General features: G+C 36.8%; 1 protein-coding gene across 11 annotated transcripts in view; it reads left to right on the top strand.

Annotated features, from left to right (window-relative positions):
* KLHL13 (kelch like family member 13) overlaps window positions 1-12,914 on the top strand; it is a 120,297-nt gene that overhangs the window by 65,607 nt on the left and 41,776 nt on the right. For 2 of the 11 annotated variants that reach the window (XM_039488909.1, XM_039488911.1), the window contains 2 exons: window positions 1,554-1,598; window positions 2,095-2,207. The exons of 6 other annotated variants lie outside the window; for them this stretch is intronic. In XM_039488909.1, the coding sequence (XP_039344843.1) occupies window positions 2,110-2,207 (98 nt within the window). In that variant the 5' untranslated portion in view covers window positions 1,554-1,598; window positions 2,095-2,109. Of the gene's footprint in view, window positions 1-988; window positions 1,090-1,518; window positions 1,599-2,094; window positions 2,208-10,739; window positions 10,819-12,914 lie in introns of those variants that run through there. 3 more of the 11 variants (XM_039488910.1, XM_039488918.1, XM_039488920.1) reach the window with 3 other exon arrangements.

Consider the following 12,914-nt stretch of genomic DNA (forward strand, 5'->3'; position numbering starts at 1 on the left):
CCAATCAGTCTTTTCTGTGCATTGCTGGTAAGTGTGCCTGTGTGCATACAAGTACATAACTGTAGTCTTAAAAAAATAAATAAAATAGGGCCTGTTGTTATGCATGTGTCTTATTTTGACAGACTGCCATCAGCTAAAAATGGATTCTTAAAGCTTGCAAGACTTCAGTTTTTTCTATAGGATTACAGAACATAAAACTCATTCTTCCATATTCAGCAAGTACATCTGGATAACTTTTTTGCCAGTTTCAAACTGTCGCCAGTGTACATCTTTTTTTTCAAAATACTAAGAGATTAGCCCCTTAATTGCTTGCTGAGTAAGAGCAAATTGTTTTTGAGTTAGAATAATGAACTCCCAAAACTGCTTTAGTTTATGTCCTGTGTTTATGCTAATGTAACTTTAAACTGCCCAGTGCCATTTTGGGGAAAACGTGTAAAGACATGCAGTGCTAAGTTTTAGTTTAGAACAGCTTCCTAGAGTAGTTATAAATTTGAAAATAAAGATTTGTAATGGATGTGTTAACAGCCCCTTTACAGTAGTGCTTCCAAGCACTGCTAGAATGTTTTAGAAATGTACAGAAAAGCCTGGCAGGAATACTAGTGATAAATGTAAACAATAGCACTGTTTCTGTCTTTTCCCAGTATATCTGAAGAGGCTGTTACTGTGTTAGGAAAGAATAAAGCCATGCTGATAACCAGAATAATTAGCTTGGCATACTAGCATGATGCCACATGTAAAAGAGACTACTTTGAAGTCTGTACCATCAGTATTCTGAATATATTGGTTTAGCCTACCCTGCCAATACACTAACATTGGTTTAAAGAAGGTGTTATGTGGTAGTATCTTTAAAACAAATATTAAACAATGATTTCAGTGAAATAAGATTTCTTATGTTTGTGCCTTTTCTAGGTACATAAACTTCTTATGCAAAATAATTTTCATACAGTGCCTAAATGTCTGTTTTTAGCAGCTCACCTTTTAAGCATCCCTGTCAGTCATCAGCCCCTGGAGGGCACCAAACAGACCACAGAGCTGCAGAGTGGTCCCTGATGGACACCTGCGTGACCGGCTGCTTCATCAGTATTTCAGGCAATTTGTGAGCTGTTGGGGGGAGGTGAGGGAAGGGGGGCAATGAATTAGACTGTTGATAGCGTCCCTACAAAGACTGCTATTAACAGCATGCTATTCTGTGCTTCTCTACTGCAGAAGACAGAGTGATATTCGTGTTCCCACAGCATGTTGTAAAATGCATGAGATTTTGCTCATCCTTCATGGAAATAAGAATAGAAAAATGAGAGCAACCTGAACCAGAAGCTATTAGAAGAGCATGCAGAAATCTGCAGCAATTTATACTTATTCTTACATTTTGCCTCCCTAACTATGGATTAGAAGGACTGGCATTTTTGCAATGGGCTTTTTCTATAATGGCATTTTTGTATTGTCTGGCCAGAGCTTGCACAAGAGGAAAACAGGCTGCTGAATTTAGTCACTGATCTCTATTAGCCGTGGCCTAAGGCTATGCTGAGATTCATATCCCATTTGTATTGTTGCAGCTCAAAAGAAGAATGTTCAGAGGATGACAAGTGTATTCTGAGTAGGTATGTTGTTTCATTTTCATATGAAACCCATTTTTTTTCCTGCTACCATTGGTCAGAAATCAGGTTAATAGGAACAGAATGAAGCACAGTGCTGCAAGCACAGTACTGCAGTGTCCCTGTTAAGGTAGAACAATAGCATTACAATAGCTTTTAAAAAAAAATCTTAGATGGTTTAATTAAATAAAGCTGCATTGTGCTGGTTTGCACAGTGCAGTCTTTTTTTTTTTTTTAAACATATACTGCAGTCAACGCTTCCCTAACGAGGTGGCACTATTGTTGAGTTAGAATGATAGAATCATCATATTGCTTTAGGGGACAGCAGGATTTAAAAGGAGATGCCTCACAGCCCTATTTTACAGATTGGAAGCATCGGTTTAAGGGCATTGGCAGAATCGCTTGCTTGTTCTTAGCAGCAGCCACTGCTGTGTCAGTAGTGTGTGGAATGGAAGTCCTAGTTGGTAGTCTGTTATGGAAACGCTGTTTACTGTTATTGTAGTACCGTGGTGACAACATGCCATTGAAATGGAAAACGAGCTCTCCTGCTATCTGGAAATTCCCAGTTCCTGTGCTTAAAACATCCAGGTCATCGCCACTTTCTCCAGCATACATGTAAGTGAGAGAAATGAGGATAAATAAGGTGGGATTTCTTTCATGAGACTACCATGTGGCAAAATGCCCTGTTATATATTTAATGACATTGGCACTCAGAATTTTACCTTATTTTTTCTTTCTACATATACAACCTCAAATGTTACCTTCTTATTGTTTTCATGGTAGTTGTTGTCAAGTCTTTCCTTTGTTGAAATGCGAGAAATTGTGCAGATTTATTTACAAATACTTTTAACTTTTCATTTGAAAAGTTCAAGTTATCATTGATTTGTAAAACAGATCTCAGATCAATAAGTCTAAGCATCTAGGCAGGCCTTTATTTGTGGCGTATATTCTAACAATAAATAGCTCTCTGTTACTTCAACATTGAATATAGAATCACCTGCTAATTGTTGTGAACTTTTTTGTGTGTATTTTAGTTTTGGGATGGTACATCTTGACTTAGTATTGCTTTTTATCCTTTACAGTCATACTCTTTAAGAATTTAACATATCACATTTTTAAAAAGAATACTGGAAATAAAAGCATGAAGGTTAAAACATTTTTTTATTTTGTATAATACTTACATGTAAAATGTGTACGCAATTGTTTATGCAGTTTGTGCACTTACAGTAGGTTGTAGATACATGAAATCTATATGCCTGAATTTATCTTGGTAAATCTTAGTAAAGCTTATACTTCAGCTTCTGATTATTGTTGTAAGTTTTGTATTAGTGTATACAAGTGGCTTGTTTTGCTTTAGCAACGTGAAATAAAGCTAAATCTTGATTGAGTACACAGTTTTTCCTCTTTTTAAAATGCTATTATGGCATTTTTCTTTAAATCAGGAAGATTATTAAAAACAAACAGCTTAAGTACATTTGATACTGCACACAACATACGCTATGAAGAAAATTAATGGAATAAAAAGTTACTTTTAGTAGTATTCCTTAGTATAATAGCTACATTATTAATGCTTTGTGACTTATACTTGTGTAAAATAGGAGATGTCATTACTCAACCTTGTTATACCTAGGGTTTTGCTTTATCTCTTATGAGGACACAGTGTGACACGTAGATGCTTACGGGTTCCATAAATATTTTTCTGTTGAGGGGTCAGTAATAATTTGTCAGTAAGATTAAAGCAAGATAAGGCACCTCATATGTATAGTCCCTATTTTTGTGGTGAAAAAGCTAATGGTTAAAAAGCTAAAATTCTCAGATCCGATCTACAATATATATGCCCTTTATTTAAATTTAGTTTTCATAAATGCAATTCAGATAATTTTCTTAGCTAAGCAAGTTGTTAGCTACCAGAAAGTATCAAGGTATTTCTACTAAATGGAGGATATGAACTTACGTAGTAAAATATAAGACAAGGTCAAATATAAAAACAGTAGTATGTCAGAGAAGAGTTTGAGGCCTTTGTACCTATTTGGGAAAAGAATGACTAGATATTGTCTGATAGACATTTTTGTGGATTTTTAAAATCACAAGATTTAATAAAGTTAAGATTTTAAAAAGCTCCATTCCATTCTTGTCTGTCTACAGACATCTCGAGAGATGTAATTTATTTTATGCATCATCTCTAAATTGTTACCTTTTGTTTTCTATGTGCTCCAGCACTTTGATTTAGATGTGTTATTGACTTATATTGATGTAGTCAATGTATGTGGAGCAGTTCAGTGGTCACATATTAACTATCTTATGTTAGGTACGTCTGCAGCATGTGAAATACATGAACAGCTGCTTTAATTAAAAAAAATTAGTGCTACAGTAGGCACTGATTAGTGTCTAAGCAGACATTTCTTCATTAATACACACAATCCTGGCATTAGCTGGAATATTACATCTTAAATATCATACTGATATTATACATACATATTAAATGAGAAGAATTACAAAATGGATCCAGTTTGATTAGGCAATATATATAAAATGCTAAAAATAGCCGCCTGAGCTAGTTTTAAGAGCAAAATAGATAATAGACACTCACTACTTCCAGTGCAAAGATTACGATAGATTTGTTAAGTGTGTAATATAGTATATATTGGTTTTCATCTCCATGCATGCGTTTTTTTCTTCTACAGGAAGTACTTGTGTGTGTATATGTTTAATAAAACAAACCACAAAAGACCTAAGAACTGACTATTTTTATCGTGTTGCTACAATTTCTTAATACTTTGGAGAATCTGGAATATTTGCACCAGTATCTAGTATTAGAAAACCAATTATAGGAATTAAGGTTAATTCTGACATCTAAATAGTGAAATAATACTAGTTTAAATGAACTTCATTCATATACTGGCTATGCTAGTAAAGGGTTTTTTTTTGTGTTTTTTTAATTTCTCTACTTGGTGAGGTGCAATTCATATTTCAGTTCTAGAACAGTTAACTTTGGCTTTAAATATTGAATCCTATTTGCTGTTTTAACCACTAGATAGTGATTCAGAAACAAGAGTAGGAGTCAGGATACCTAGGTTTTATTCTTGGACCATCTGCTTATTTGTGGTGTTATGGGCAAGACATACTGCCTCAGTTTCCCCATGTGTAAACTGGGTTTACTACACTTTACCCATCTTGTTGCTGAATATTGAGTCTAATGTGTGGGCATTCTGAGCTTCTTTGATGAAAGTTGCCATGTTAGGTACAAAGTATCATTGTTAAATATTTATTGCTTCTCAAAATGGCCCTGTAAGCTCTTCCGTAAACTGAGTCAGTTTACAGAAGATTTTCTTATTTAAAGTTTGCTACTACTTGAAAGGCTACAGAAGTATTGTGTAGAGATCAATTTAAAAGAAAGCCCTCTGCTGGAAGAGATCTGTATACATTTGGTGTGTGAAACAAACTATTTGTTTCACCTGAGCTGATATCATTGTAGACTGTAAAACTCGGGTGTTCTAACTGGCCCTCAGACTATTTCAGAGGTGAGATTACACTTCCTTGGTAGTGGGAAGGAGAGAAAGTACCACTTTTTCGAACCCCCTCCCTGCTGATTACTGGTAACTGTGACCTTAAAGGAAGTTTCTTGTCCTACTAGTTAAAGCACAATGAGTGCAGTGATTTATATAAACACTTCTAGATCATACTGGAACAGCAAGAGATAACTGTTTAAAACTGTAGAGAGTGGGGCAGAATTTCTTTGGGTGAAGAGATGAGTGAAACCTATGAGCTTTGTTTCAATTGGTCAAAATAGTTTCAGCTTTTACACCTGGTCTGGTGAGAGATCATTTGGCATATCCTAGTTATGGTTGAGTAAGATGAGAACTGGGGTGTTGGCCTATGAGAAATATTTTTTCAGTATCATGCAGCTTTTCTTCATAAATACACAAATTATAAATGTACAGGGAATCTCTGTGTGTGCATTTTCAAAAACTACCTTTCACTGCCATCCCTTCAATAAAGCTGATATTATAGATTCCTGTTCTAAAATCGGAGGGTTAGAGCTATTGAAACAAGTAAGCAATATAATTGGCAAGAATGTACATTAGTATTTCAATTATTAATTGCTGCCTGCTGTTGGCAGTACTCGTCAGTTAATGTTAGTGTGGCAATGTGTGCAGTTTACCAGTAGGAGTATCCTAAAAAAAGGACAGGCAAAGTTAGACCATTATATGCCTTGCAAAAAGTGCATTTGTTGTAGATATGCATTGAGAAGAACAATAGATATATTTAAATGAAAATGGATAAAGGACATATAAGACTTAATACTTAAGTGTGGAAACACCATCCTGGAGGAAGGGTAGGAACAATTCATTGCTAGTTTGGTCATACAAGACACTACTTTTGGGGTGGTAAGAGGAGATGTACTGTATCAGTGTTTGCTAACTAAGTGGGTTGGTTTGCTGAATGTTTCTTGGGTTCTGCATCACTTACATGAAATGGAGAAAAATTCTTCTCAGATCTGTACAGTAGAAACTTGACTTTTATATTCTGTTCTCCCAACATGTGCAGGTCTCCTATTGACATTTATGGATATCTACACATGTACAATATGAGAGCAAAGTCCTACAGTGCCTATCTGAAAGAATGTATTTTTGCATTAAATAAACGCTTTCAGCAGATTTTTTTTAAATGAGAACACCTATGTCTTGGTTTCTTACTGGAAGAGTTTCTATGAAAATGAGCACACTGCTAACTGAATAAATAAGTCTTCAATATGTCTTTTTGAAAAAATTAAGTAAAATTCAAAAATGAAAAATGAAAAATATCTAATTTGTTGTACAATTATTTGGTTTTATAAATAAAAGAATAAATGTTCAATATGACATTGATAGCTGAGTGGGTAATGTTAGAAGTAAGCTACTTTAAGTGATTCTACAAATACTTTGCCATCAAATGGTGTACAAAATAGTAGTTATTGTGAGTCACTCTTTTTGTTTGATGGAGTCAAAAAACTGCCGTGCAGTAATGAAAATCCTTTACCATGTAGAAAAGTATAACCAGTGCTAATCCCCAAGAGCAATTCAGTGTTAGTTTTCAGCTGGTGTTGTGGCATATGTTTTTCTGTTTTCTCCCATTAAGTCTCCTATTGCCCTATAGTGGACACTGGGGTTAACTGATGCTACAAAATATGTGTATATCTTTAAAAGTTAGGAGTGGAAATAGCACTTGCCATTTTGCATGGGTCTGGCATTTCCTTGAAATCAATAAAAATGGTAATGTTCTGTTATGTGGAGTGACTATTGTAAAGCACTCAGAATATTTCTATTAAAGAATCAGAATTTGCTAGTCCTTACTACAGAGTTGTATCCGAGATACTACCGCTGCCCTCTAAACATAGAATGGTGTTAGCAGGGAGAGAGGTATTTCTGGGAGTTGTAGTTCCTTTCAATGGGCAGTACTCTACCTGGACATAACAGACAGGAGAACTGCCAGTCCCAGAGTCCCTTTCTCCCCCTCCCTCCAGTGGCTTCCTAGGAAGCGTAGTCTCTGGTCCCCCTTCCCTGCTCAGGATTGGAGCAGAGAGAGACCCTTCCTCAGAGCCTGATTACTGAACCTGTTGTTTTGAACCGGTTTTTGGGTTTAGTTCTAGTTTTCAATGCGACCGACTGTTTGTCTACACTTAAAACTTCACAGCCCTGAGCACCGTAGTTACGTTGGCCTAATTTTCTATTGTAGATCAGGCTGAGAGGTTTTCAGATTGGGTTCAGTTCCAGTTCACTCAGATCCCCCTTCTGAATCAGTTTTCAGGTTCAGTTCGACTCCCTGGATTGAGTATTTGTAGGGGGATGCAAGGGCTGTGGGCTACAAGTCATGCCTGAGGCAAACTTTGCATTATTTGTATCCTCAGGCTCCTAGCTAGGTTTGGTGCTCTTGTAAAATAAAGAGAAACCTGAGGAGCAAATTGGGGAAAGAAGAAAATCCTTTCTTTACCTCAACCTCGGCGATCCCACCCAAACAGGTTGGCAGTATTGTCTGTGAAGGAGTACGGCACACACTGTGTTGGGCATTCCCTCCTTTGCTGCTGCTGCTGGGTCCGTGGGAGCTGTTTGTGTGCTGGTTTTGGTCACAGTGTAGAGTGGTCAGATGCTAAAGAACACACGACGGAATGCATGCAGTGTCATGCAGGGACCATCTTGCTCCTCAGTGGCCTCTGTCCTCACAAACATCTCTGTTTGACGCTATAGAAAATCAGATCCTCTTAGTATCCCCCTCCTTTCTCATTTTCTCCATTTCAGCCTAAATCACATGTTGTGCATGACTTCTTGACTACAGATTTTTATGCTAGGGCTTTGTTGCTGGGTCCCCACTGGGGATCTAAGCAGACTCAACTTTACCCTAGAAACAGAGGAGCAAGTTTCAGGGACTTAAAAAATAAAAAGAGTCTAGCCATTCAGAATTGCGGGAGGGGTTGTTTGTCACTTTAACATACTCAGGGGAATCTGCCCCAAACCTGACCTTGCTGGCAACAAGGCACCAAACCTGAATCATTCAAATTACTGTCTGAGCATATCATTATTCCTAAACTATCTTGAATTGGTGGGTAGCTCTGAGTATCCCACTGGTAGCCCAGTGATGATTCCGCAGCTTCCCAAGGCAGCTTGCTTCATTGCTCAACAGTTTCTATTTTGAATCTCCTTAAAATATGGCCAAAATTTTAATAAAATTCGGATAACAATTTTTTAAAACTACATATGTGTTTTCCCCCAGTGATTCCTCTCTGTCTTCTAGGGCCAGGTAAATCACTCTTCTCCAAAGGGCTGTCTGTCTCCATTCCTATGTGCTAGCTGTCTTCTCTGTGTGTGGATATTATCTCTAGCTCCCTCGTCACCTTCTTCCACCCTCCCACCTGGCTTGCCACTGGCAGTTGCTCTCCTACCACCATTTGTGGTAGCAGAGGGGTGTCTGTGTTCAGCTCTGTGTAGAGATGGTTGCTGCAAGATGGCTGGGGCAGAGAGGAGGAATGATCTCAAGTTTAATCAATGTTGTTTTCTGTACCTGAAACCAGGTTAAGGGGGCAGAGCACTGACCAGTCAGCACTATCAGCATTTGATGCTATCATTATTTCTAGGATCTAGCACAGGCAGCATTTCCTTGCTGGGACAATGGGTTTCATTTTTCAGTGAGAAAGGACAGCAAATGCTCAATTAAGTAGATTTTTTAGTCTCTTCAGTATAATGTAATTTAAATAGATCCATATAAAGTTAGTTTCATAACATTTAATGTAAAATGCCACCTCTGTAGCTTAGACCTATTTCTGCTTGTTTTGTTGTCTTTGATTGGGTAGAATAATTGATACAGTTCTTCTTTATAGAGACAGCTTTGTCATAAATTTAAAAAGGGATCTTTTTCACTGTACTGAACAGAGCTATTTTTCTTGACATTTTTTTTCTATGTTATAGGCAGCACTTTTTTTACCTTTATTGCTTTCCTGTGGAAGTGGAATAATTACCTGGTATGTTTTACGCAACTTATGACTATTACTGTAGTTCAATACAGTGTTACCATTGGTATCACATTATTGGCTTATTCAGTTTAGCATCCACTATATAAACTAGAGAACCTTCTCTGTGGAACTAATGCTTAACTACTATGTCTTCTTTGGTATATCTCTTCACTTCCTTTCTTTGTAAGCCATTTAAAAAAAAATCTAATTCTGTTGACTTATTCCAGTTGTTAAATTATAAAGATTACACTGCACTTATTTTTCCACAATTAGTTGTGGGTTTTCTTAGCATACTTACAATTCAATTATCTGAGTCACTTACGAAATTTCAGTAGAATTGGAAGTCTTCCCTTTTCCTCTCATAAGTATCATGAGGATCAGAAAAGAGAAGAGGAACCACGAAAGTGAGTGTGCAGCTGAGACTTTCATGGTCTGAAAAGAAAAGTCTACATGCACCTACAGTTGGGACATGTAAAGTTCATTCCAGTTCTGCAGTTATTACCCACTTAAAGGATTCTCTGACATATTTGCTATCTCTAGCATCTCTATCTCTGTATTAACCTGACAAAACTCAGTGAATTCAGAGTTTTCTGGAAGTGGTAGCAGTGTTTAGCACAATTCTCTGATTCTCATTAGCACAATTCTCTGATTCTCATTATCTCTAAAAACCAAAAGGAATCATTTTAGTCTAACTGCTGTACCAGTGGTGGGTAGCAGGCAGAGGAGGAGTTGGGCTCTTTGGGAATGAAAGACTTCTTCCCTGCTCTCTCTGGTAGGTTTTGAGAGGTAACCAGAGTTGGCAGCCCAACTGCCAGTGCTGCCTTCTCCTTCATCTCAATGTGGCTTGTAGTTGGCCACCCTTCTATAGCAGCTTAGGGATTCTGGAACTCCAGCCCTCTGTTATCTTTCCTGTCGGCCTTTTCTGGAGCCTTGGGAGACAGAGAAACCCCTTCCCCATGGTAGTGTCAGCAACAAGTGGTCCTCCGCTTTATGCTGCCTGGTTACCTCTTTGCTTCTGCATTGACATTATAAGAGCAATACCCCTTGCCTCTGTCAGGAGGTAGAGGCTGGGAATAGAAAAATTGGTCTCCGTTTAAATTGTTACTTAATTTAACACACACCTGGATTTTATTTTTGTCCTTTTCAATTTGTGTGGGTTTTTCTGTGACCCACACTCTCAAGGATGCAGTAGTAGCACACCTAGACAAGTACAGCATTTATACATTGCTCTTTTGTGACCCTAACACATTCCACAAGCAATTTCTTGTTTAAAAATAAAAACTGGAATCTTCAAAAGTAGGCACCCAAATCCTATTTAAAAAATCAGTGGAATTTCTGCACCTAATGCTTTGGATAGCTTTGAAAACTCCAGCCAAAGAAGTTAAGCTATAGAGTTCATCTGTTTGTGACTTTGAGATAACTAAACATTATTCAGAATGCTGCTGATCACTGAGACCCATTTTAAGAGAACAGCACTCAAAGGCTATAATGAGGGAGGAGGTAGAAGTTGGACTTCATTAACTTGGTGAATAAAGGGTCCAGATTATTCCACCACAGAACTTGCAACTTCTGTTGAAGTCAGTGGAACTTGGGTGTGCAGCTGTCAGGATTATTAAGCCCCTATATTTGATAATAGAAGTTAATGTTTCCTTTAAATTTTTTAGCCAGAACTGTGTGTGTGACACCTACAAATGAATAGCTTGTGACTGGACACCTCATCAGAAAAGCATTCCAAGTAGAAAGGTATGCTTTAGTTATCATTTAAAGTCTCAGAGGTCACTTCACTGATCTCTGCTAGTGTGATGCTTTCATGCATCTTAACTCTGGATATTTCACAGCAGAGGAGAGCACAGAGTACCCTATTATATTGTGAGTCAGCACCTGTGTGTCCTAAAAGAGAAGATGAAAATTTCAAGTGCTTGTTTGCTAAATATTGCAGTTGATCTGTTAAAGATGAATTAGACTTGCTGTCAGTGCTCTTCCATATCATCAAATTAGTTTCCCCTCTCCCCATCTCAGATGAAATCACTCATACATTTGTACTAGCAAAACTTTTATTTCTTGTATTAATTCATAAGAAATTTTCATTATAAATAGGCATTGGCAAATCACAATGCTGACTACTTTAAATTGTAGTTTAAATGCTAGAGGAGTTGTGTGTTACAAACTGTAGTTGAGTAATATTAATTAAAGGATAAGACTTTACTATTTTAGAGGAGGACAAGAAGAACAATAATTAATACATTTAATCTAGTAATTTTTTGCCCAATTAAAGTGCTTCTTTAAATTACACAGATGAATGATGCAGAAGTGTGTGTATTTAAAAAAAAAAAAGTGAAGAACCATGCATTATGTAACTGGATTCATCTGTGTTACTTATTATAACAATATTAAATTCCCTAACATCAGAATGATGCTGCCCCATCACTGTTCAGCTTACTCAGCTCTTACATGGCCATCTAATTTATTAGAGAATTCCTAAATTTGCTAGTCAAGAAGTTAGAACATCTATTCTTAATGGGAAGACATTAAGGTATTTAATATTTAAAAATCATTTTTGGCAGGCGAAGGACAAGCATTACTGTATTTTCTAATAATACATGAAAGCTTCATTATATTTAAATCAGCCTCTTCATTAAGTTAATAGTTTCATTAGCTAAACATATGCTTGGCTACACATATATATACCAGAGTTTTGGTTACATCATAAAATAATAAAGATCTGTCATGAGATAGGATAATCTTAATATGAAATTGAAATTTAGATCCTTGCTGGCTGATAAATACCATGGTGCTGTCACATGACAAGAGTAATTTCAGAAGATGCCACTTACCAGTGACCAGAACACTTGCAGTCATGGTTCATCGGAGAATAATTTGACAAAGAAAATAAGGTTATAATCCTTTAAGAAACAAACTGCTGAGCTACACAAAGTTATCAATATACTGTCTGGACTATGTTGCTTTGGTAAATTTTTAATGTATTATGTTGTGTCGTATTTTTTAAAATTACCCATGAAAATATGTACTCTGGTATGAAGAAAATTATGCTAGAGAAAATTTAGGCCTATTCAGTATTTTGTGTCAAAAGAAGCATACATTATAAAACATTTAAAACAAATTGGATTTATTTACCTAAATTAATAGATTCACAAAATTATTCATTCTCGTAGTTGTCTTGCTGACATGGGATTGGACTAAATCCAATTTCATAGTGAGAGCAATGCAAAATGAAATACACCTCTACCTCGATATAACGCTGTCCTTGGGAGCCAAAAAATCTTACCGCGTTATAGGTGAAACCGTGTTATATTGAACTTGCTTTGATCCACTGGAGTGCGCAGCCCCTCCCCCCGGAGCACTGCTTTACCGTGTTATATCCAAATTCGTGTTATATCGGGTGGCGTTATATCGAGGTAGCGGTGTAACTGTTTTATTGTTGTTTTGACAATAAGTGATGATATAGTCAACAAGAAAAAACTCTCAGTACTTCCTACTAAATTTTTAATGGTATACTGTTCGTTGCATGTGCTCACTCAACAGGCCAAGATCTAAAGGGAATGCAGGGTTTTAGTTCCAAATATTATACATACTGTTTTTAAAAACTGTTAAAGGAACATTAAAGTTTCAAAGTTAAACTCTCTGGTTAAGAAATTCCAGAAATAAATTTGCTCATGTAACCTTAATTTGGCCTCCTTGTGCACATGCATTATGGTACAGTATTTAATTACATCATCACGTGCAGTCTTTTCCACCAGAGCTCTGCCTCATTCAGGGCATGGGATGGATGATGCGCTGGGAATAATGAATCAAGATGATGTAACAAATGAGGCAGTTGT

This window comes from Mauremys reevesii, linkage group 9, assembly GCF_016161935.1.
Source record: "Mauremys reevesii isolate NIE-2019 linkage group 9, ASM1616193v1, whole genome shotgun sequence".
Lineage (NCBI taxonomy): Eukaryota > Metazoa > Chordata > Testudines > Geoemydidae > Mauremys > Mauremys reevesii.